At 48.1% G+C, this 25173-nt stretch overlaps 1 protein-coding gene across 1 annotated transcript in view; it reads left to right on the top strand.

Moving 5' to 3' along the window:
• Positions 1-25173, top strand: part of GALNT18 (polypeptide N-acetylgalactosaminyltransferase 18) — a 350227-nt gene that overhangs the window by 276139 nt on the left and 48915 nt on the right. Inside the window, exons 7-8 of the mRNA XM_047691422.1 lie at positions 16313-16498; positions 24247-24384. Of these exons, the coding sequence (XP_047547378.1) occupies positions 16313-16498; positions 24247-24384 (324 nt within the window). The remainder of the gene's footprint in view (positions 1-16312; positions 16499-24246; positions 24385-25173) is intronic.

Raw genomic sequence — 25173 nt, 5'->3', positions numbered from 1 at the left:
TACATAGATTCTCTTCCCTCCCATCCCTGGAGACAGAGAAAATGAAACACCTGCAATTGGACTTGGCTCTAGTTACTTCTAAACATCATGGTTGGTCCAGGCCAGCTGGAGCTAGAGTTCAGAAGAACCTGAGGACTTGGACTCATGCAGCCCTATGTGTGCGCGTGTGCTCTGCAGTGGGGCAGTGAGCCCTGCCATGGTTTTACATCATTCTGTCATGAACTGGAATCTTCTTTGGCATTGTCCTTCAGCCCCTGTCGTGGGGAAGGCCTAGAGAAGGCTGACAGCATACGGTGGGATAAGTATGCATCTGTGCAGTCTTCTGAGGCCAAGGACTTCAAAAGACACCAAACACAGGTTTCAACTTTGCAGGCCTTTGTACTTCCTAACGGAATTTTCCCAGTGACTCAAAGCTTTAGCTAAAGCGCTGTCCACATGCTCTCTTAGCACTGTGTTGGATGCTAATAATAGTTTGAGTGATTGTTGGAGGTCGAGACCTAGCCTTTTCTGGTCTTTACAAACGAGTTATTAAAGGTCTGGCTAAGACGGCATTGAGTTGGGAAGCCCACATTTTGGGAGATTTTGGGGGTACCGCTCACTAAGAAAGGGACGTTTGGGATAGAGTGGGTTTGAAGGGGAAAATGGGGCATGTTTGCTATTAGAAATAACAAAGGCAACAGCCAGAAAGCTTGCATTATTCATGCATCTATCCATTCGTACAGTGAGCATTTCTTATGCTGCTTGTGTTCTGCGCTTGGCAATAGAGCCCAGAGCAACGAAATACCCGGATGCTGCCTTGGATAGGAACCCAGCACTGCGTCCCTAAAGGTAAAGACAAGACTTGGAGGTGAGCCGGGGGCTCAGGTGCCCTCTGTGTGCCCACTCAAGGCAAGGGGATGGAGGAGCCCGGTAAGGATGAAAGTCTGAACTAAAAAGGGATTTTGGAATTGATCGTGGGTATCGGGAGTGGGGGGCAGGTGGCAGGATGGTGCCCATAGTTATGGTGAGGAATCAGCTAGAAAGGAAAGCTGGATTGGTGGGAAATCACAGATGTCAGGGAAGGCAGCCTTTCAGCAGTACAATATACAATAGCCAAGCTGAGATGAATGCTGATGATCATAGCTACCACCTTTCGAACATTTCTTGTGTGCTGAGTGTGTGTATTTAATACTAGACACTGTGCTAAGCACTGGGTATCCTGAGATGAGCAGGATAGTCTAGGTTGTACCCTCCTAGTGCTTACATCTTAGGGAGTCTCATGCTGTATCTCCTTTATGCCTCCCAAGAACCACTAGAGGCTAGAATTATTATCCTCATTTTACAGATGAGAACACGGAGGCTCAGAATTGGATTCACTGGCCTAGGTCCCACAGAGAAAGGGTGGTGGAGCTTGGATTTGAATGTGGTTCTGTCTGATGCCAATGCCTCTAAATCCCCAGTCTGTACTATGAGAATGTGAGCAGAGAAAGGGCATATGGATGCAGCTGGAAGGTGGCCCTGGAGGGGACAGGTGGAGTCAAGGCTGGCTCTAGGAGACAGATTTCAAAGGGCTAAGGAGGAAGTGGTTGGAAATTGATAGGAGGCAGGGAGGTTAGAGATTATATTTGACCTTGAATGGAGGGAGAGGTTGACCTAGTGTCTACTTGTAGGCAGAGGCCGAGTGCCAGGACCCTGGGAAAGCACAGACTTGACCTTAAGAGAGTGGTTGAAAATTTCCTTTCCTTCTAGGTGGTCAGCTCTAGCTAGCCCTGCTGTGCGGGGCTGTGGGCCACGAGGTGTGGCCTCCTGGAACCCAGGCGGCCTGAAATGCCCAGGACCCTGAGGTCCAAGCAACCTGGGACCTAGGAGGCCTAAACCCCAGGATTTGGGGTCTTCCCTGCTTGTGATCTTCATACATGAGGGAAGCTCGGTGCCCCCAGCAGCCCAGAGCCAGTTACTCTGCCTTGCTCAAATGCCCGACATCTAGAAACACTGGGGGAAGGCTTTTTTTGCCCCAACACATTATCATGAGCACACCAGCCACAAGTAACTCTGCAGTTACAGACCAGCCGCAGAACAGACACAGTTTAACAGTACACTGTAAAAGTTTTACGGTTAGTAAAGATAAGTGCAAAATTAATCCCTAAAGAACAAAGCAATTAAAAAAGTACATAATGAAGCAATTAGCTAGAAATGGTGGGGAGCAGGAAAGGCAGAGCGCCCGTGGACGATTTTACTCTGGAAGGGTCTTCACACTTATGTTTTTTAAATTGTGTTCAATGAGGGAACCATAGAAAAAGATTCATAAGATGCCCAGAAGAGGTAGCAACTGATAAAGGGTTTTGAGAGTCAAACTGAAGGAAATTTTTACCTTCCTAAAAAGTTGGGGCCAAGGAGGAAAAGAGCTATAAAGACCATTATTGGTATAATTAATGAAATTTTATTATAGACTGTGGATTAGGTAATAGTAATATATCAGGGCTTAATTTCCTGATTTGGAGGAAACAAGAAAAATAAAAGCAAAAAAAAAAAAAAAATCCCTGGGAGCCAGCAATGTACGTTAAAACTCAGGAGAGTCATTCATTTTCATTCATTCTCTCTTTCTCTGTTCTTGTTTTGTGTTTTATTTTTTTCTTTAGCTGAGTTTCCCTGCTGTTTTGTATCAGATGCTGTAAGGTAGCCTCTTGCCACCATTACATTGTAGCTCTCCTTTTCCAGGAAGGGACCCCTAAGCAAGGCCACAGTCAGTCCCTTAGAGTGACAGATAGCAAGCAGGGGCTCCCTCCTCCCTTCTCTCCTTCTCCTCCTCCTTCCCCTTCCCCTCCTTTTGGTTGGTTTGTCCTCCTCTTCTAGACACTGTTGTGGTTTTTTTCTTGATAAGACCTGATATTCATAAATCTGAAATTGCAGAAGGGGCATTCAGAGACACCTACTCCCATCACAAATGCTCCTGCCACCTGGGTGGCTCAGTCAGGTAAGTGGCAGACGCTTGATTACTGCACAGGTTATGACTGCAGGGTTGGGGGATCGAATCCTCTGTGGAGCCCCGGCTTGAGCTGCATCGGGCTCTGCACTGAGCAGGGAATCTGCTTGAGATTCTCTCTCTCCCTCTCCCTCTGCAACCGCATCCCACGCCCAAACTCTTTCTCCAAAAAAAAAAAAAAAAAAAAAAGATAATGCTCTTTACTTTGTAAAGGGATGCAGGAAGTAGGATACTGATAAATATAATTTCCCAATGCTTGTGGATGACTGATAACAGAAATTACCTCTCCCCACAAGTTTTTCTATCAAGCAAAGATTACCTGAACATGAAGTCGGTCCTGAAAATAGTTAACCCCTGGTGTCAACTACCCCAGGAAATAACAATTGTTCCCATTAGGCCCTGTCTCTCTCCACGTGTGTGCTGTCTGGTCTAGTTTGGAAAAGTCCAAGGGACAGGCCCCAGTCCCTATCCTTGCCTGGCGCAGCCCCCCCACAGGTGGTTGAGTGCTGAATGCCATGTGCCCCATATCATTCCTTATGCCTGTTCAGATGCTGCTCATCAACGTCTTTATAGCCTGCGGCATTTCCACTGCACTGGATTGTAGTTCTGTAAAGAAATCATAAAGAAGGGGAGATAAAACATTAGTAATGATTTCAAGACAGTTTTCCTGGCTTTCAGCACTTCTGTGCCCTATATAGATGGCATATATAAACAAATAATAAATATATACATAAATTATAATTTATTATCCCAACCAGAACATTTTTGAGAATGAAAGGAAGTATTGCTGATAATCACACTGGAACATTAGATATCAACCAATACTACCATGGGCAAAGCAGGATATGTGGTCACTCAATTTATAATCTGATGTGTGCATTTAATGCAATTCTTTCCTTTGACCTCATCTGTTAGGTGCCTATCATAGGTGACCTTGGGCATACAATGCTTATCATTACATATGTAACGTTGAGCATACAATGTTTAAAAAGTGAAGGTAGCCCCTTCCCTCTTGGAGCTAATGGCATGATGGTGCAGACAGCTGATGAAAGAAAACAGAGAATAGATATATGGTTACAGATTTTCAGGGCACCTGTGTGGCTCAGTTGGGTAAGCAACTGCCTTTAGTTCATGTCATGATGCCAGGGTCTTGGGATCAAGTCCCACATTGGTGCTCCCTGCTCGGTGGGGGGGGGGGATTCTTCCTTCTCCCTCTCCCTCTGTCACTCCCTCTGCTTGTGCTCTGTCAAAGAAAGAAATTAAATCTTTTGTAAAATTTCAGTAAGTGCTGTATTAGCCAACTCGGGCTGCCCTAGCAAAATACATGGATGAGGTGCCTCGAACAATGGAAATTTGTTTTTTCCCAGTTCTGGAAGATAAAAGTCTGAAATCAGGGTCCCTGCATGGTCGGGTTCTAGTAAGACCTCTCCTCCTGGCTTGTATACAGCCACCTTCTCACTGTGTCCTTACATGGTAGAGAGCAAGCTCTAGTGTCTCTTTGTCTTCTAATAAGGATGTAGTTCTATCTGATCAGGGCTCCACTCTTATGGCTTCATTTAACTTAATCACCTCCTTCGAGGCTCTATTTCAGTAGAGTCACATGGAGGAGTTGGGCCTTCAGCATAGGAATTTGGTGGGGGGCGGGGGACACAGTTCAGTTCCTAGCAAGTGCTACAGCACAAAACACAGTGTAAGTTCCAGAAAGTCAGGGATTTTGTACGTTTTGCCCAGTGACAAGACTGTCCTCTCGTACAATGGCGCCTGGCACATAGGGAGCGCTCAGTGAGTGATTGTTGAATTGAATTAAAGCACAGAAGCGACATGATCTGACTTACAGTTTTAGAAGGTGGATCGCAGGATGGCAAGGGTTGAAGCAAAGAGACTTTTTAGGAGGCTGTTGATAGACTTGTCCACGCATAGATAATGGCGGCTGGGACCAGGCTGTTGACTCCGCAGCTTGGGAGATGTGATTAAATTGAAGCTATACTTAGGAGGTAGAACTGACTGCATTTGCCGATGTATTATTGGATGTGGAGGGGGGAAAAAGAGGATGTAATTATGGATGAATTACATGATTGTTGATGTAGGTTTTAGACTTGGGCTATTAGGTGGACGACAGGAAGACTGGAGGCAGATGGGGGAGGCAGGGAAGGAAATGGAGAACATGGTTTTGCACAGGCAAGCTCGCGATGCTTGAGAGACACACAAGTGGAGGTGACATGTAGGCAGTTGGATATATAAATCTTGAGCTCAGAGGAATGTAGCTCATGTAATTCTCACAACTATTTTTGCAATGTGTCATTTTTGCCTCCATTTCACAGACAAGGAAATGGAATGTTAGAAGATGGAATGAATTGCCTAAAGTCACCAGTCCAGCAAATGAGAAATGTAGGCTTTGACACCATAACTGTTTAACCCCAGAGCCTGTGCTCTGAACCACAGGGACCTCCTGTCTCAAGAGACCCAGGGCTTGGATACATTTCCTACTCAGCTTCTAAATTATCACCTAACCTTGAGCCTCACTTTGCTCACCTGGGAAATGATGGGAGGTAATCTGTTAGGTCTTGTTCAGTTCCCTACTGCAATGCTGATCTCCTTCATAAATCCCATTTTTAACGTGAGTTTGCTGTAGGTACCTTTCAGAGATCATACCCAAGCTGACAATTCATTTTGATGTGTATGAAAAGGGCAAATCTCTTTTTAAGCGAAGACCCAGCACACCAGCTTTTTTAATCTGAATTCCAATGGAGTAAGAGGAAAGCTGCTTAGTACAAATGCCATTTCTGAGTGCGAGAATGTTTGGTATCTCAGATTCCTTTTTATCATCTGAATGGTAACCTTCGGGGTCCCACCAAGCCAAATGTAGGGGTGATGCTTGGGCCAGACACATAGCTTCCTCTGATGTCTGTGCCCCAGGTCTGCTGAAAGGCCAAACTTGTCCACCTCTGCCATCTCAGTGACACATATGTCACTGAGTCCTGTGGCCCCTGATGTCTGGGGTTGGGCGGATAGTGGTGACAGAGTGTATCCTTTCATCCAGGGCTTCCTGGTTGCCCTACATTTCAGAAAGGACCCTCCTCACTTACCATGGGCTATACTCTGGACATTGGTCCAAAGAGTCATCCTTTGGGCGGGTGTCACCTTTTTGAGGGGACATCTGATAGGGACCGTCAATTCGAATTTGATTGGGACGTGCTAATGAGCCATTCATATGTGTGGGATTTGTTTCTGATTAGATTAAGCTTCTGAGAGAGGAAAGAAACAGCCACTGATTAAAGACATAAAAAAAGAAACACTTTAAATGAGTAAGTGGTTCATCTTCATATAGCAAAGTATAAATTAAACACAGTCCAGGGGATCAGCTTTGAATAGCAGCTGGATAGTGCAGGCTTTTCTGAATACGTCCACGAGGAGAAGATGCTCACAGCAATTCAAAGAAACTTAACCCACCAGAGAGGGCACCGAACACTCCGGAGTAAATAGATGGGCCAACTTATCTGATAAAAATGACTCTCAGGCTAGCAACGAGAAGGGTTTCATTTGGATTTCAGAAAACTGCTCCCCGAGTCCCTGTGACATTCAAGCTTATTATTATTCTCTGGCAGCATCAGTGATGGTAATGGGGCCAGAGATCTTAGCTCAAAACAAAGACTCGATTAGAGTAGACAGCACATGTGTCAGGGGGACCCCAGTTTGGAACTTAGCCAATACTTCTCTCTCTGAGCATGGAGCTTCTATAGTTTTGGTTCTATAGAGATGCCTGGACTGGAATTAGCTAGCCTTCCCAGCCTCGTGCGTGAAAACCTGACGAAGGCTGGGGTGTGGTGGCAGCCCTGGGCACACCAGGCTCACTCCAGAATTAGGGGAGTGACCACAGGGCTACTACCTAGCCTTCTGAGCAACCCTGAGCATGCATGACCTCCAAGCACCTTTCTCTTCCATCCTCCTGGCTTCTCTCTCAGTTTTCTGACTCTGCTCTGGTTCTGAGCATGAAGCAGACTCTCACCCACAGCCTGTTTTGCAAGGATCCTAACACCTGCCTTCTCCTGGTAGCTCCTTCTCCCAGCCCCTGGGACTAAATGTACTCTCTGTACCCTCAGCATCCAGTGGGGTCCTGCTCTGATTGGACTCAAGACCTGAACTTGGGAAGGGGACTTGTCCCCTTCTGAACAGTCTCTCCCCTTTTCCGGAACTCTCTGCTACGAAGTCCCCGCCGATGGCCTGAACCCCTGATTGTTAGCGCTGCAATGTCCAAGCCTCTCTGGTCACTTTGCCTCTTTGGCAGCTTGTGTTAATCAGAGCTGTGCCAGTGGCCCCCGAGTCCTAGAGGCTCAACCCAGAACCAGTTTATTTCCTGCTCACATGAGTCTCCTGAAGGGTGGGACTGGGCAGCCATTCTCTGAGTGGTGACTCAGCCTGCTTCCCTCGGGGGGTTCCCCATCTTTGAACTTCACAGTCATATTGCCTTTAGTGTGCAGCAGATTGGGAAGGAGAGAGGTCAAAGTGCTCATGAACTTCCCACGCTGGATCCTTACCGACCTTGGCCAGGAAGTGATCATCTCCTTGGACCATCTCACTGGACTAAACAGCTCACATGATTCTTCCTGACTGGAAGGGAGGATGCGAGATGTAGAGGGAGCATGGAGATATTTAATGAGCCATAGTAGTCTACCACACCCTTGAAAACCACCCTACTCCTGGCTCCTCTTCACCATCCTCAGTATGTTCAGGCCTGACTTCTTCCTTTTTGTCATAAATCCAACCTAGCTTGAGTGTGGGGTGATATTAATCAGGCCTGTTGGCTGGTATGAGATCTGAGGTAACCATGAATAAACTCTACTTGGTGGGAACCATGAAAAGATGCCTGCTAATCTCAAAGACCATATGTTTGCAAAGCAATCCTCATGAAATTTCCCATGGGGAAGTGAACTCCCAGGGCCCCAGTCTTTGTAGTCAGAGCACCGGGGTCTGAGGAGAAGCAGAGTCCCCTGTGTGTGATGAGTTAGTTTGCAGAGCCTGGAGCCATCACTGCCCTGGGTTTCCTGTAGGTAAGAAGCTATCGCAGCAAATCTCAAGTCCCTGCAAAACAGTCTTTTAATGTCTTCTTCATGAAATGCTTCCAGACCTTCTAGCCCAGCTGGTCTCTTTTTGGAATTCTGCCAGATGAATCCTCCTGCTGCTTTCTGATAGTTATGGAAAATCCCTTTCAAACAGGGAAACTGCTTCAAGTGCTTCTTAGGACTGACCCCAAATCAGACCCCTTCAGAGACACCTTCCAAGAAAAAGCATCATTTTTTCCCAAGCAGTTCTGTCCAGAGGACTCTTGGGCAGTGTTTACTGCAAGAAGGGGGCTTGAGGAAGCTGCGCCCCCAGAGTATTTTTTCTGTGGGGTCTGATGGAAGAATAAGCATTGTGAGACTTTAAGAATGTTTTCTTACACTTAAAAATAATGAAATATCTACCCTCGGAAACCTAGAAGAGTACCAAGGAAAGTACACTGGAGATCATTCAGAACTAAGGCCCAACTCTTGATCCCACGTTCATGACGTAAGTGTTTGTCAAGCACCCACCATGTGCCAGGGCCTCTGGAGGCATAGAGATTCCTTCATGAGAGCAAGGTGGCCATGGCTCTTCTCTGGAGGGCTGGTGTTGCCGGCCTAGAAACAAATTAAAGCTCTTGCTCACTGAAAACCAAGGAGTTACAAATGAAAGCTATAGCGAAAGTGAATTTCACACCCATTGGATTGGCAAGAATTAGAAAGTTGGACAATGCCAAATGTTGACGAGACTGTGAAGCCACATGAGAGCTCATTTGCGCTGGTGGGAGCAGAACGTGGTGTGCTCGCTTTGGAAGAGTTCCTCTTCCTGGGGAAAGTTGAATGTGTCCACAATGTATGCCTCAGAAATTCCACTGGGGTGGAGCATGGAGAGGTGCTCGCTCTTGGGCACCAAGAGACATGTAGAAATTGTCCCACGGAGCATTCTCCATTATCCTGGAAACAACCAGACGGCCGACCCACAAGAGGGTGCGTCAGGAAACCACTGCATCTTTACACAATGGAATACTCTGGCGATGAGGATAAATGGACCAAGGAGCACGTTGTGGAATGCAGACAATATGCTTTCATGTATGTAGCGTCCAAAGATGGGTAAAACCACATAGGTAATGTAGGTTGATGGCAAGGAAATTAACAAAATTCAGGGTAACGGGTTACCTTTGGGGGTGAGGAAGAGCACACAGTTTTCCGAGTTACTGCTAAGAAACTGTTTCTTTAGCAGAGCGGTAGGTGAACCGTTGTTCCTTATATCGTGTGTCTTTCATTGTACACATGCACACAACTATCGGAAGTGCTGTGCCCCAGGAAGGACAGGTGGTAGGCAACACCTAGCAGAGGTATTTACCCAAATTTAGGGCCTCCAAGAAGAGTCAGTAGAAATTACTAGGGAAATAAATGTATCACAGGGGGAAGAATTCCAGTGAAGGGATTGCTATGGGGTGCAGGGCAGAAATGTGAGTATAGGGATCCTACATCTGCCCTAGGAACTGAGAGAAGTAGGTGTAAAAGGATAGCAGAGGGGGCACCTGGGTGGCTCAGTGGGTTAAGCCGCTGCCTTCAGCTCAGGTCATGATCTCAGGGTCCTGGGATCGAGTCCCGCATCAGGCTCTCTGCTCAGTGGGGAGCCTGCTTCCCTCTCTCTCTCTGCCTGCCTCTCTGCCTACTTGTGATCTCTCTCTGTCAAATAAATAAATAAAATCTTTAAAAAAAAAAAAAGGATAGCAGAGGATGGCAGAAGAAGCTGCAGCAAACAGGAGGGACCGGGTCTCAGAGGCCTTGCAAATCCTGCCAAGGAACATGATCTTTCTCTGGAGACTGAAGGTGGCAAGTATGGGAACGGGACCCATGTTGGAGGGAGGTTGGCTCCCTGTCTTAACACTGTCTCCTTCCCGGCTTCTCCTCTGCTTCATGCCCTTGACCCCGGCTTGCTGTTGGCTTCTGGCATGTGTCTTAGCTTGGCCTAGACCTGACCTCTCTTCCCTTCTCACCCCCATGCAGGACTGAACCTAGGATGAGGTGAGCAAGGGGCCCCAAACACAGAATGGAAGGATGCCCAGGAAAGGAGCCCTGCATGGCCCTAGTCAGGGGCCCTGTTTGGCATCATTGATCACCTGCATTTCTGACCCCACCACTACCCTGCGAATGAGTTTCTGGTCTTCTGCCAGCTATTCCCAGGCCTTGGTCTAAACCACCATCCTCCTCGTCTTCCTTCCCCCAGCCTGCCTGGTTTGGCTTTCTACTCTGTCTCAGCATTTCACAGCCAACTTAGGCGAGACAGTTACACATAAAAAGATAATTAACAATATGAGCCAAGAAATATGGACCCCATGAGTGGTACAAATCATGTGTTTCAGGAGTTTGGAGGAGCTGGGCCCAGCTGGCTTTGGATGGATGGAGAGCAGGAAAGAGGCTTTCTAGACTAAAGGAAGACTGGGAACATTTTTCCAAGAGCAAAGAGATCATTAAAAGTCATGAGGAGATCAAAAGCTGGACAGGATGTAGGAACCTGGGGTTCACGACTCTGAAGTACAAAGCTGAGATGCCGCCACTCCTGATTCCTTGCCTACAGTAAACATTACTAATGAATTGTGGCATCCTTTTCCACGGAGCCCAGAGAATCCTTCTCAGAATGATTCAGAGCCTCAGAATCCTTCTCAACACAGCACTTCAGAAGGACATTAACAAGCAAATGGATTGAACATGGAAGTGTTATTTGCTGTCCTTGACATAGATTACAGAGTGATCAGGAGTCCCTGTGTGGGAGAAAGGGTCAAACTGTTCCCTGTTGCTTTGCCTCCACTGTTTCCCTGTTTTACAACTTCTGATTTATAACTCTGCCAGTCATGTCTCAAACTGGCAAGGAAACGTAGAATCACAGAATGGGAGAAGTAGATGGAATCGATCACCTCATTGAGTTCAGTTCCTCCATTTGGCAGCTAGAAGAAATTTGAAGCTTAGGAGGGAAATGGGCTTGTTTATCTAAGTGGCAAACAATATAAATGCAGATCTTTTGACCTGACCTTGTACCAGCAGCAACCAGTCCTGGAAAGGGAAAGGAACCTGACCTTCCCTAAGAACCCACCACATGCCTGTCTTTGCTAGTGGGAGCTTTTCATAGAACATCTCGCTTAAACCGGCCAGGGCATCACGATCCCCAACAAAAAGGCCCCTGACATCCAAAGACAGGTTCAAGTCAAAGGCTAATGTGTGACAGAGGCAGGATTCAAACCCTCTCCATCAGTCCCCAAGACCTGCCTTCCCTGATGGTTCCCACATGGATGCTCCAAGCCTTTCTGGAAACAATAATAGGGTTAGAGCTCTCTGGGAAGGGCTGGTGGTGAGTGAGACTTTCCTCCACACCGGGTGACTGCTGTTTACCATCTACTTCGTCTACTTCCGGTTCTTGGCCCCACTTGGGAGAAAGCCAGGGACTCCTCTGCGGGTGTACGCAAGCACTGGCCAGGTTGAGGGCGCTCTCTGCAGGGAGTTCGGGGTTCCACAAGATGAAGCGACCTGCTTTCCACCAAGCTCATTTGATGACTCACCAGGTTTTACGATGTTAATTTAAGCTCTGCAGCCAAAGTGACTCTCTCCAGTTACAGCGGCGTGCACTTAAATGTCAGAGCTTTGCTGAAAAAACGCTTGGATTTGAAGGAAGTCATTGTGTTTGGTAAAATCTGGCCACATTTTATGTTTATGGCCTCTATTAGGGGATCCAGCTGAGCGAGTTAAAACTGCCTTTCCGTAGTCCGTGAAAGCCTGGGACTTTCAGATTGTGGGAATCACTCAGTGAAGTAACAACTATTGGATGTATACTAAATGCCCGGGGCTGGTGTATGCAATGTGATCCTTGTCTTCCAGGAGCTTATAGTCTAGTAGGAAGCAGGAGAAAGACATCAAAAGAGTAAATACCTAAATGGAAGTGTTGTGAGTAAGTGTTACTGAGAGAAAGAGTGGGGCCCCGTAAGTATTCCGAGGGGAACCTAATGGGCCATCAGAGAAGGTAATATTTGAGCTGGATGACAAGTGGGGTGGGGATTGTTCCAGAAAGATGGAAATAGCAGGAGCAAAGGCACAGAGACAGGAGAGAATTTGATGTGGTCAAGAAATCTATTTCCCAGTGCCCATCCAGGAGCCACAAGATCCAGCCTACATCCAGGGCTGACATGTGTCAGGTGTCCCAAGTACCCGTAGGACTGAGCACGGGCCTCACTTATTCTACCAAGCCAGGCTCACATGTCCCCCATGTAAAAATCAAGCTCTCTATCTTGTAGGTGCTTCCTGATGAGGTGACCTCATCAGCCTTCTTGGTTACTAACCCTTGACCTTCATTTCTTGGCCATGTCTTTGGTGCCCACCTTCCCGGCCCTCCTCCCTTGCAAGGCTAAGCCATCACTGTCTCCCACATCTTTGGCCTCCATCCAGTGGCCCTGCTTCTCTGGCATAATCCTTCCTGTCTGTAGCCTCCTTCTGGTTTAGGTCTTTCTACCTCCTGCCAACTGTGACGTGTCCCAGGCACAGCTCCCCTTCACTCCTTTCCTCATCCCCTGTCCCACCCACGCCTCCACGGAAGTTTCATGATATCATCTTCCACAAGGTCCAAATGCCAGTGATTTCCTTTCCTATTCTTTGCCTACCATCCATGAGAGGGTCTCTGAGATCCCCTGTAGGAAAGACTTGAGAATCTCTGTGCATCGAGTCATTGGTCCCTAGAGCCTCTCATCATCTGGGTATCAGAGAACGCGGGCTTCCTCTTGTTTGTCTCAGTGTCACTGGGCAGGGTCCAGAGGTGGCGGGCCAAACCTGCTGGGTCTACATCTTCTGCTCCTGTCCCCAGAGACCGCTGGGAACCCAAAGGCTGCCGTCTAGACAGATGCCATCATCTTCTCCATCGATGAGTTCCTTTGCACAGGAGGGAGGAGCAGGGATGACCTCTAGGTTAACAAGGGCTCTCAGTCTCTGGGGAGGAGCCTGGTGCACTGGTCCACACTGAGCCGGTCACTCTGGAAGGCAGCCTGTCTCTTGTCTGGTGGGCTCAGCCAGACATGGGAGTCCTCTGCAGTTATATTTTTCCCAGAAAGTGGATGTCCAGGAGAGCTAAAGAGCAGCAATTATAAGGTTTTTAGAAAATAATAGCATACACAGAGGCTTCCTGAGCCCACAGCCCTGTGCAGAAATGACTTCTGCTGTGCGTGTTTCATAGACAAGAGGTTAAGTGGCCCAAAGTCACCCCTCAGCAGGTGCACAGCGGGGACAGAATGGGCTCAGGTGTCCTGCCCCTACCCCCTTGACTGCTGGTGCTCAGACTGAAGCAGACCCAGGGTTGAACACATGAACACATCCCCCTCCTCCCCAGGACAATATTGAGGCTGAGGCAGAAAAGTCGCCTGCCGAAGGTGGCGCAGCAGCAGGGGCCAGAAGCACAATATTTGAATTTAATTCTCACTGGCTCCAAGGCAGTATTTTCAAATACTATGTCCTCCCTCCCAGCCCAGCCCCACCTCTGCAGGAAACCGGTGATCTGTCCTGGGTACTGTTTGGCCCATGTCGGAAGGAGACCCTGGGCAGGGGTGGAGTACGTAATTCTGTGTGCAGAAGCCCAGCATGCTGGAGGGAATGAGAACGGTCAGCATGACTGTGACATGGAGTGCATGGGGAAGCAAGCCCTGGGTGGAGGGGGCTGAGCAAGGACAGGCCCCAGGAGCCTCAGGAGCCTTGGGGCTGTGCTGGTAAGGTACAGGGGGGCATGATCCCCTTTATACCTTCCAAAGATTGCTCTGGCTGCTGGGAGGAGAAGAGACTGAAGGAGGAAGGCAGGAGGGAGATCAGTTGTTTAGAGGCTGTTGCAGGGTCCAGATGAGCCATGACAGGGGTCTGGACAAGGGCTGTGGCCATAATGAAGGAAGTGGGTTCGAGAGCCCGCCACTGAGATCACACCGCTCCTTTGACTGTGCACTCAGGGTGGATGGGACGTGCGGCCGTCACCCTTCTGATCAGAAGCATGGCCGAGGCGCCCACTCTAACGTGAAATGGTGAACCGGCTCTTTGAGAAACAGGTCTTGTAATAATAGAGCTTTGTTACGAATCATGTTCTGGGCTGTGTTGCTGAAATACGCCAAGTGATAGCCTCTGTTCCAGTTGCAAAGAATAATTACCCTGACTCTTTGTGTTGTCAATAACATATTCACAGTATTCACAGGCTTTCATTGCCCAGTGAATTGGAAGTCAGCAAGGTCCCCAGAACGTATAGGTCATGGACATGAACGTGCACAGCCTGGGGCCTTCCATGGCTTCCTCTCTTTGGTGAGCTTCCATGGGGCTCAAACAGATCCTTTTCCCTTCAGTACCAGCTGTGTGGCCTTGGCCAAGGGATAGCCTTTAGCCTCAGTTTCCCCATTTGGAACTGGAGACATCAACCACTCCCTCACAGGGTTATTCTGAAGATCCTGCTGAATATAATTAGTATAGTAACAGCTGAGCTGATGGCATGCTTCTTATGTCCCAGGCATTTTCCGAAGCACTCTGTATATAATCACTTTAATCTCCTCGGTAGCCTCATGAGAGAGGCGCTATCATAATCCCCATTTGAGAGGAGGGAACTGAAACACAGCAAGATCGAGTGACTCACCCAAGGTCATGCAGCTAGCATGAAACAGAGCCAGGATTTAAATCCAAGTAGTCTGGTTCCAAGTCCTTTCCTCATAACCACCACAGTGTGCCACCTGCCCACAGGCACAGTCCAGTACTTGGCACACGGCAGACACCCAGTGGGAATGCTTGTTTCCTTTCCATTCACTCTAAATATTATACTAAATGCAAGACAAGCTCAGAAAATGGAAAAGTGATCCATTGCCTTCCGACTCTGACCGCCCAGAGCAACTAGACAACTGGTGTGAAACAGACAGGCGGAAGAAAAGGCATTCTCTTCTTAACTCCGGGGGTAATTAAGCAAAATCCAGAGCTGACCTTAGAGTACAGTTATCTTGACGAACACTGAGAAATGTATAGAATTGTTGAATCATTACAGTGCACACCTGAAACTACATGACACTGTATGCTAACTATACTTGAATAAAAAACAAAAAGAGAAAACAAAGCTGACTTTATCTTGGATGAAGTCCTGTGGTCATTGATGGATACATGTTATAAGTGTGAACATTTTCTACCAAATTGTCCAGCTGACAGTACCTGACAAGAGACCTCTGCTGTCCACCCAGAGATGATGATTGTGTTCCCCTAGAAGCCTCAATCATCAGCTCTGGCCCAGTGTTTCAGATTCATCCCACATTTATTAAGCATTGATCACTTATTGATTGAGTGATTACCATCAGCCACATATTTATTCAATAAGGACTTATAAAGTACTTTTATGTACTAGGCCTTTTGTTAGGTGGCAAGAACTAAGCTACTAAGTGACAAGAACTTGTTAGGAGACAGGAACTAAGTGAGATATTGTTCTTCCATCTGGGAGCACGGAGTGAGGAAGAGAGGGAGACTCACAGGTAAGCAGGAAGTCATGAGAGCAAGAGCTTTGGAGACCAGAGGAGGGAGCAGTTAGCTCTGCCCCCAGGAATTGCACAAAGACCCCACAACAGAGAGGTCATAGGGCCAAGATCTTGAGAGATGATATTTTTTCAGCTGGAGAAGGAGTGGCATTCTAAAATGACACATAGAATGGGCAAAAGCCTAAGGGCACAAAAGGACACGCATGTTCCAGAACATTCAAAGTTCAGAATAGCTGGAATGATCATGGAAAGACCTCCAAGACACTGTCCCTCGACACTTAGAATAGAAGATCATTTTTCTCTCTTTTCTTTTAAGTCCAATTGCATCTAGTCCAAGCTCTTATTCACTGAGGTCAATGAGAAGCTTCGCATGATTCCCTTCTTTGTATCTCTCCCCCTCTAATGCTGTCTCTCTCTGCTGCTTCTTCTATGTTAAGCACAGCAGCAGAGACAATTCTGAAGATTTTTGTTAACTTCTCCACCAGGGGCAAGGAGAATCCAGATCTTTGTTCACAAAAATGTTTAATCTCTTCTTTGCACAGTAGAAGGAATGGGAAGAGAAAGCACATTAATTCTTTGCTGGTAAATCCATGGCAACAAGAAACAAGATAGAAACAGAATCATCTTCCTGCTAGAGGAGTAGAAATAAGGTAGAGCTCACTGCCTTTGCCGACCGTGGCCTGAGAGACAAGGTGAAGAGAGCTGGAGCTGTCCGTGCTCAGGCTGGTCTGGTTTAGTGGCTTAGAGTCAAATCTGGACACTGATGAGTGGCTCTGTGTCCCCTACAGGTGTGGCAGTGTGGCGGCAGTGTGGAGGTCCTGCCTTGCTCCCGGATTGCCCACATCGAGCGAGCCCACAAGCCCTACACCGAGGACCTCACTGCCCACGTCCGCAGGAATGCCCTTAGGGTGGCTGAAGTCTGGATGGACGAGTTTAAAAGCCATGTCTACATGGCCTGGAACATACCCCAGGAGGTAGGAAGCCCTTGTGGGGATGGGGTTTCGGGGTTTGCAGAGAGGGGACCAAAAACAAAAAATATGGGTCTAAACCCTTCTTCCCATGGATCAACCAGAGTCTTGTGATCCGTGCTAGAGTAGCTTCTCAGCCCCAGAAGATAGCACGTGTGGAAGAAAAGAGGCTGACCATGAGGCACTAAGCCGTGTCTCCCCACGCCTGACCCTGGGCAGCATGCTTAAAGGAAGACTTCTCTCCCGACTTCAGTATCCTCATATTTTGTGTGTGTGTGATTTATTTATTTTAGAGAGAGCGCAGGCAGTGGAGGAGGGGCAGAAGGAGAGCACACTCCACACTGAGGGCAGAGCCTGATGTGGGCCCGATCCCACGACCCCTGACATCACAACCTGAGACAAAACCAAGAGTCAGATAGATACTTAACCAATGGTCTCACCCAGGCGCCCCATCAGTATCCTCATTTTAAGTAAGAATAATTGGGGGCGCCTGGGTGACCTAGTCAGTTGGGTGTGTGACTTTGACTCAGGTCATGATCTCAGGTCATGGTCTTAGGGTCCTAGGATTGAGCCCCGCATCAGTCTCCATACGCAGTGAGGAGTCTGCTTCTCCCTTTTCCCTCTGCCCCTACCCCCGCTCATGCTTATTCTCTCTCTCTCAAATAAATAAATAAAATCTTTTTAAACTAACTAAATAAATAAATGAGAATGTTGGAGCAGATGGTTCCAAGTTTACCTCATGTTCCCAGGTCCTCAGCTTCTCTGCTATATAAATATACCAGAAATTACCAGAATTCACAAAACGCACCTTAATCTCCCTATAGACTGGATTCAGGCTTCTCCATTGAACCTTTGACCAGAGCACTTAGGAATGTCCACATGGCTTTGAGATATCTTGACCCACATGCCTGGGGAGGGGATGCACCCTCTCAAGGATCCTCAGGAGGAGAAGGGAACTGTTCTGGACACTTTTCAGCTCTTCCTAACCTTCACAGAATCTCATTGTTGCCTGCCACTGTCCTCTGTCCCTCTTGCCACTAACACTTACGGAGTGCCCGAGAAAAAGCAATATTTCTCTAGTAGATTTGTTCAGCCTTGCCATGTGTCATATGGAAATGACCTTGGACCACTGAGTTGGGAGAACCCAACAGATGCCAGCCACGGGCTCCCCACCTGCTCACCGGCCTGCCTGCCTGGAGATCATTGCTTATGTTGCAGTGTCTATCTGAGACAGCTGCTGACTGCATGACCTCTTTCTTTCCCCTTGGGAGTCCTTTAAAAAGCTTTAGTTCTTTCTTCCTAATAGGGAAATGCTTGATTTTTGCCTGAAGTTTCCATATGAAGTCCCCGTTCCCCGATCTCGCCACTCAGCTAATGTTGCTCTGGCTGAGTGAGAAAATAGGCTGGGCCATGGGCAGGGGCTTTTAGGCAGCTCCCCATCCCCACCACCATCATGGGGGAGGAGGCTTGCATTGGGACGTGTATGCCCACAACCAGTGACATTTCAGCAGCAGAGAGAAGAATGAAGAGTCAAGAAGTACCAGCCAGGGTGCGGGCAACCCTGATGAACCAGCCCCAGGATTGCATCCCTGACAGTGGGAGTGTTTCTAGGGAAACAGGAGTGCCTTCTGGACCCATCTGTGACTGTGGGCGTTGGATCACAGTATTCTGGGGAGCATGCTGAGTGCCTCTGTGGGTGTCCTCTGATAGCAAAACGTTAAGAACGCTTGGAAAGTCCCCCAGGAACCTAGCAATAAAGCACCATAGATCCCCAGTCCCTTAGCAGAGTCCTGTCCATACTCCGACCACCTTCTCTCCACACCCCAAAGCTGCAAACCTTTTAGGTTTCTCCCCTCATTGCTACTGCCAGAAATGGAATGTGGAAATGGACAGTAAATCCAATGAATGGCAGAGAAGCAAGTGAGAAAAGTAATTGGAGAATGATGAAACTTCAGTGTGCATCTGTGACTCCTCAGAGGAGTAGTTCAAACCCAGTCAGATGGGTGGGAGGAGAGGGGAGTGAACTCAAGAAAAGCAGATGCAGGGTGGGAGGGTCCAGGATAAAGCCTCAGGCTGAAAAAGAAGAGGTCAGTATGTTTTCTAAAAGTCTATCCCTTGACCCAACCCCCGCCCGCCCCACATTCCCTGCTTTGTCCAGATACCCTCTCCTAACTCTTCTCAGGTTTCTGGAAAGGGTCAACACCTTTTCCCTTCCATTCACTTCTGAAGTCTCAGTACTGCACCCAAACTGCTTGTGACAAAGCATCCTAACTGCTTAATGGGCATTTTAAAGTCTTTAAGCTACAAGATCCCACCTTTCCCTTGAAACTCTGTACTCACTTGGCTCTATGATGCCACAGCCCAGTACACCCCCATCTTTCTCTGATTGCTCTTAATTTCCTTGTGGGCAACTCTCACCTCCCTCGGATGCTCACATGTACCCAGGGATCCATCCTTGGCCAACCGCTCTCATTAAACCTCATCTCCCTGGTGGCCCCTTCTGTTCCTGGGTGCTTGTATCTGTTGATGACTTCCGAACTAAGATCTGCAGCCCTGACTTGTGCCTTCAGCTTCAGACCTACAGCTGCACATCTCCTGGTTGCTCCCTTGAGCACTTGAGACAGAGTCTGCCAAAACAGAGAACATCCTCCCCTCTGCCCAGAGCTGCTCCTGTTCTCCCTCCTCACCACAGTTTGGGATACCACCATCTATCTGCCCAGATCCACGAGCTTGAAACTGGGCATCTTCCTTTGATCCTTCTTTCCCTCAAGCCGCATTCCCAGCCCGTCACGAAGCCCTATCCTGTCCTTTCCCAACCCCATCACGTCTGAGTTCAAGCCTTGTCTTTTCCTCTGCAAGAGCTTTGGGCTGGTTTCCCTGGCTCAAGCCTTATCACCTTCAAATCTATCCTCTGTACTACCCAAAGTTATCTTTAAAAAACAAAAAACAAACAAAGAACCTCACAGGGACCACGTCATTGCCCTGCTTAAAATCTTTAAAGGACTCTTCATGGTGCACAAGTTCAGGCATTAAGCCTGTTGTTTGATGTGCTTTCTCCACTGCCATCTCTAGTCCCTTTCCCCTGTTCTGTCCCGGAGTTCCGCGGCCGGCACAGCCAGAGAGAACACCCAAGTCCGCTCCGCACCCTTTCTGGCCTCCATGCGTTTGCGCATCTTGTCCTCTCTGCATGCATTCCCTGCCCTCCGCCTCTTCCCCAGCCTCCACCTTCCCCCATTTCCCTCCACCCAGTTAGACTCAGCGCTGAGACTCCTCCTCTAGGAAGTCAGCCTCAGTGGGAGAAAATGCCCCCTTTGCCTGCATGTCTCTGTCATTGCATCATTGCTGTGTAAAAGAATGTTCTGTTGTATAAAATTCTCTCTCTCTCTCATTAAACCAGGGGCTCTCAAATCTGGCAGAACTTTAAAATCCCTTGTGCTCCCAGAGATTATGACTTAATTGGCTTGGAAGGGGACCAGGAATCATTTTTTGGAAAGCTCTTCGGGGATTCTAATGTCCGTCCAGGGCTGGGAACCACCGCCTGAGACTCGAGGCTTTCTGGGGACAGATCGTGTTCTTCCCTTTTGTGCCAGCAGGCCTCGCACAAGGCAGGCATGTGGTCAGGGCTCAGGAAAGCCTCACTGATGCTTTATTAACAAATGGATCTGCTGGCAGTATGTGCCATTCCTTTCTCCTTGGGTCAGTAACTCCTAAAAGCGCATCTGCAGACCAACTGCATCAGAATGACTTGAAGAGCTTTAAATATACTGCTTCTGGGTCTCATCCTTAGAGATTCTGATGAGTAGATGCCTAGTGGTGCCAGAATCCATTAAAAACTTTCTGGGTGGTGGTTTGAGACTGCCAAGTTTGAGTAATACTAGTTTAGCGCATCCTGCTAGTCCTTCCAAATTCACCTTGAGCATCACCTACTCCAGGAAGCCTTCCGTGACTGCTCACCCTCACTTCCCCCCACCGCCCCCTCCCATCCTGGCTGCCCCATAGGGCAGCTCTCCCTCAGCTTCCCTTTCTGCACACTATGTGCAGAGAGACTGTTGACTTGTCTGGATCTTCCAGATCCTCCTTTCAGGCAAAGTCTGTGTCTTCTTCCTGTTAGTATGCAGAGAGCTTAAGACAACGACTGACACGTACTGAAGATGAACTGACAAAGAAAGAAGAGGGAGGAAGTGTGGATGCTACAACACCCACCCCCTGTGTTTTCCCCAAGAGTGTCCCCAGCTGCCCTTGATGGGGTGGTGTCCTAGTACCTTGTGCTCAACCACAAGGACATCTATTTCCTATTGATTTCCCCTTTTGTCTGCAGCATCCTAGCTGTAGGTAGGGAGCTGGACCCCTTCAACCCTGCCCAGTGGCTGCCTTGAGAATTAGATAAGTTAGTCTACGTAAAGACTTTGATCGGTGCTCGGCCCATAGCAAAGTCACCAGCTAAGTTTTAGCTCTTGCTGTGGCTGGCCTTGTTTACGCCCGGGCCTTCCCACCCCAGCTTTAAAATGCCCTTGCCGGGCCGCCATCCTCCCCGCTTGCCTTCTGTGCCCAGTCCTCCCCAGGCTGTGTACCAGCCAGAGCTGCCTCTCCCATCCGCTTCCTCGCCACGTTCGGTCCCAAGCTTTTGGAAGGTGGGAAGAGCTGCCAGCTCTGGGATCCTGTCTGCTTTGATTGAAAATCAGTTTGCTCATCAACAAACGGAAAGTGGGCCTGCAGCAAAGCATCAGTGCTTTCTCACCCGGGGTTCGGGAACTCTAGACCCACCCCTGCTTCCTCTTGCCCAAAGACAGGCTGTGTGACGGTGGGGAGCTGACAGCCCTTCTTCAGGTTTGGCTATAAAAGAGATTGTGCTTGTGGCCGCACACACAGGCAGGAATATAGCTTTTTTTTTAAATTCGATATTTTACGTATTTATTTGACACAGAGATAGAGAGCACAAGTAGGCAGAACAGCAGGCAGAGGGAGAGGAAGACCCAGGCTTCCCACCAAACAAGGAGCCCATCGTGGGGCTTGATCCCAGGACTCTGGGATCATGACCCAAGCTGAAGGCAGCTGCTTTAACCAACTGAGCCACCCAGGTGCCCCAGGAATACAGCTTTTTGTGTGGCTGAGTGTTTTCATTTCCAAGGGCTGCCATAACCCATTGCCACACATCGAGTGGCTTTCAACAAAAGAATTTGATTCTCTCACAGTTCTGGAGCCCAGAAGCCCAACATCAAGGTGCTGGTGACACTGTGCTCCCTCAGAAGGCTCTAGAAGAGGATATTTCTTGCCTCTTCCAGCTTTGGTGGCTCCTGGCATTCCTTGGTTTATAAATGCATCACTCCAATCTTGACCCCCATCTCTATGTCTCTGTGTGTTCAAACCTCCCCTCCTCTGATTTATGAATATACCAGTCATTGCATTTAGAGCTCACCCCAAACCCAATTGATTTCATCCACAGATCTGAATTCCGTCTGCAATGATCCTATTTCCAAATAAGACCACATTCACAGGTTCTGGTTAGACACGAATTTTGCAGGAGACACTCACTATTCAACCCATTGAGTATTTGGCAAGGGGGGAAGATATGTTTTGTGTTTTGTTTTTTTTTTAAATAATAAGGGCCAACGTGACCCTCTCTGAGAATGTTTGCTTATTTCTCAATTTCTAACCCCAATCTGAGAAGAGTTTGATGCAATTTATAATAAATACATGGTACAGATGCTGAACCATTAAAACAGCAAGGCAAAAGTCAACTAATAAATAGGAAGAGAAAAGGGCCATGATAACCAGAAATATAAGTTGAGCAAAGCTCTGATCCTAGAGTCTCCTAGAAGTTAAAGTGGAAATGGACCCCTGATGGATAGTTCTCCCACCTTCCATGAGGTCATAGGGAGAGAGACAAACTGTCCCTTGATCCTGAGCATAGAAAGTAATTTTTCCCATGGGAACCCAGAATTTAAGAAAACATGGACGCCTTCCAAGGGCAGGTTCTTCTAGCTTCTAGTGGCTTCCCATAAAAACTGAGACACAGTGCTAGTTTATTTTCATGTAAAGGCAATTATACCGTGAAGAAGGAAGGCCTGGGCCCTGGCAAATAGGTTTGCGAGATAAGGATAAGGTGCAGAGAAGTTCAAAGAGCTAAAACTTAACAAATCCCTTGGGGTAAGGGGTGGAGGGAGTGAGGAGGTCACATTTATTGCCAGTTGCTACATTCGAGACTCAAACATTCTCAACCTGGTCTCGTCCATAGCTCAGCTCAGCAGTAGGTCAGAGCATGGAGATCAGTCAAACATGTTTCCTGAATCCAGCAGAGAAAAGCCAAATAGCAGTTGGTGGGAGGGCTCTGGGCCGGAGCTGAGGAGTAGGCAATTCATAGATGCGGTCATCAAGACGTCCTCAGAAGGAAGGTCCTCACTGGCATTGTACCTTTGCAGTCTGAAACCTGAACCCTCGGGCCATAGGAGGTTCAAATTTTTGTATTTTTATATTGCCTAAATTCTGGTGGGCAAAAATAAATGTATTTCTTCTGTATCTACACTTGGTTGTTCCTCGAGCCCCCCTGATCTAATACCAAATACTTTGTTCCAATCACGGGCAGATACGTGCAGCAGCCATCTTTGTGATTTTTCTCAGACACGTCAAATGTCCATTTCATTATCTTCCCAAGCCCAGAAACTTGACCCCAGAGTTGACCCTAGAACCCCGGGGGTTCCCACAGCCAACACATGAGCTGTGGCGTCAGTGAGAGAGAGCTGCATCTCCCTTTGCTCCGCTCCCTCCATGCTGGGCTAGTGTCTCGTGAGATACCACTGAACCTGGCTGGTCCCTGGCTCTGTGGTTGTCATCCTCTAAGAAGTCGCTGAGTCCACATCGGACTCCCAGCTGTAGAGACTCCTCGCCGTCCTCTGCTCTGGCTTCAGCCCCTCTTTGCCTGGTCCTGTGCCTGGTGCAGGGCTGGTGTGCAGGGACTCCGTGTTTTCCCCTCGGCTCTGGGACCACAAGAAATGTGGGGACTTTTCCCTCTCTCTAACTCAAGAACACCTCCATGTCTCCATTACTACCCCTTGCCTGGTGTATGGTGATGGCTTAGGGCCCACCTTGCTGATATCCCCAGGAAGTGACAGACCCAAGTACTCTCTACACTAAGAACTTGGGTCTTAGGAGGCAGAAGGGCAGGCTCTGGGGTTCAAGTCTCAGCTCTGCCTTTTATCAGCTGTAGGACTTCAGGCAAGATGTCGTAGAACCTCTCTGCAAATGGGGCACTGCGCATAAATGTAAACCCCGGGGCAGGTCTCATGGAGGACGGAACCTCACACTCCGCAAGTGTTCAACAAGCCTTTGCTGTTACAATGATTAGGAATAGAATTTGAATTAGTATGACTCCATCTTCAACTCTCCCCCTTTTCTTTCCCCCCACTAATAGCTCAGAACCTCTTGTCTCATATCATAAGATAGAAAAAACCTCCAACTGTATGCTTCAGTATCTTTCACCTACACCTGGGCCCCAGCTTTTTCTTTTCTTTTCTTTTCTTTCCTTTTTTTTCATTTATTTTCAATGGCCTTGGATGATAGTCCCCATCCATGCAGCCCTCATGTTTCAGTGCCCACATGGGGACAGTCATGGGGTTACGTACAATGTGGGGAAATGAATGAGCTAAGTCCCCGCGTCCTTCCTTCACTAGACAGTGTCCAGGAGTGTGGGCGGGGAGATCTGGGGAGAAGAGGTGTCCTGCTGGTAGCTGGAGCTCTGCATTTGCTTGCCCTTGCAGGACTCTGGGATCGACATTGGGGACATCACAGCGAGGAAGGCTCTGAGGAAACAGCTGCAGTGCAAGACCTTCCGGTGGTACCTGGTCAGTGTGTACCCAGAGATGAGGATGTACTCGGACATCATCGCCTATGGGGTGGTAAGGAAGTGTCCCCTGGGGCTTCATGTGGGCATAGAAAGCAAGGCCAGGCAGAGGTGTGGGGTCAGAGGAAAGGAGAGAAGGGGGCTTCTGCTTCCCATGTGTAGACTAGAGGACTAGAGGCAGCCTCCTATGTGGGACCTCTGGTAGACCAGTGAACTAGAGACAACCTCCCATGTAGGGACCTCTGGTAGACCAGCAGATGAGAGGCAGCCTCCTATGTGGGACATCTGGTAGACCAGTGGACGAGAGACAGCCTTTGGTGTTATAACTCAAACCTCTGTTCCCTTGTTCTAAATCTCTCCTTTACAGTCTTAAGCAATTTAGCTCTAGCCTCAAACCTTCATGTTCTACTTAATAAAACAAATACCTGCGGTTAGGGTAGACTGGCAAGATAACATAATGAACACCCGCTGTCCCCCAGCATGGGTGCCTGAGGTTCTAGCAACCAGCCTGCATGCCTCCCCCATCTAAGGGCTTATGCTTTCTACTCACACACATGGCTTCCAGGAAAGGAGTTCTGGAATACAACCTTCCTGGGTTCACTGTATTTTGAAGGATGTTTTAGGACCACCTGTTGATTAGCACAGAGCAGTCACCCCAATGGAAGGCACAGGGTTTGGATCCAGACAGACCTGGTTCCAATCTTGACCAAGCCACTTCGCAGTCAAGTGTCTTAACAGCTGTGGGTCTTGGCTTCTTCCTCTGTTAAATGAGGCAAAATAATACTGTGCTCCTAGAGTAGAAAAATATCTAAGATATATAAATATATATCCTGGCAATTTGTAT

The sequence above is a fragment of the Lutra lutra genome, chromosome 10 (assembly GCF_902655055.1).
Source record: "Lutra lutra chromosome 10, mLutLut1.2, whole genome shotgun sequence".
Lineage (NCBI taxonomy): Eukaryota > Metazoa > Chordata > Mammalia > Carnivora > Mustelidae > Lutra > Lutra lutra.
The sequence above is the reverse complement of the archived record's forward strand: the minus strand, read 5'-3'. Positions and strand labels throughout refer to the sequence as shown.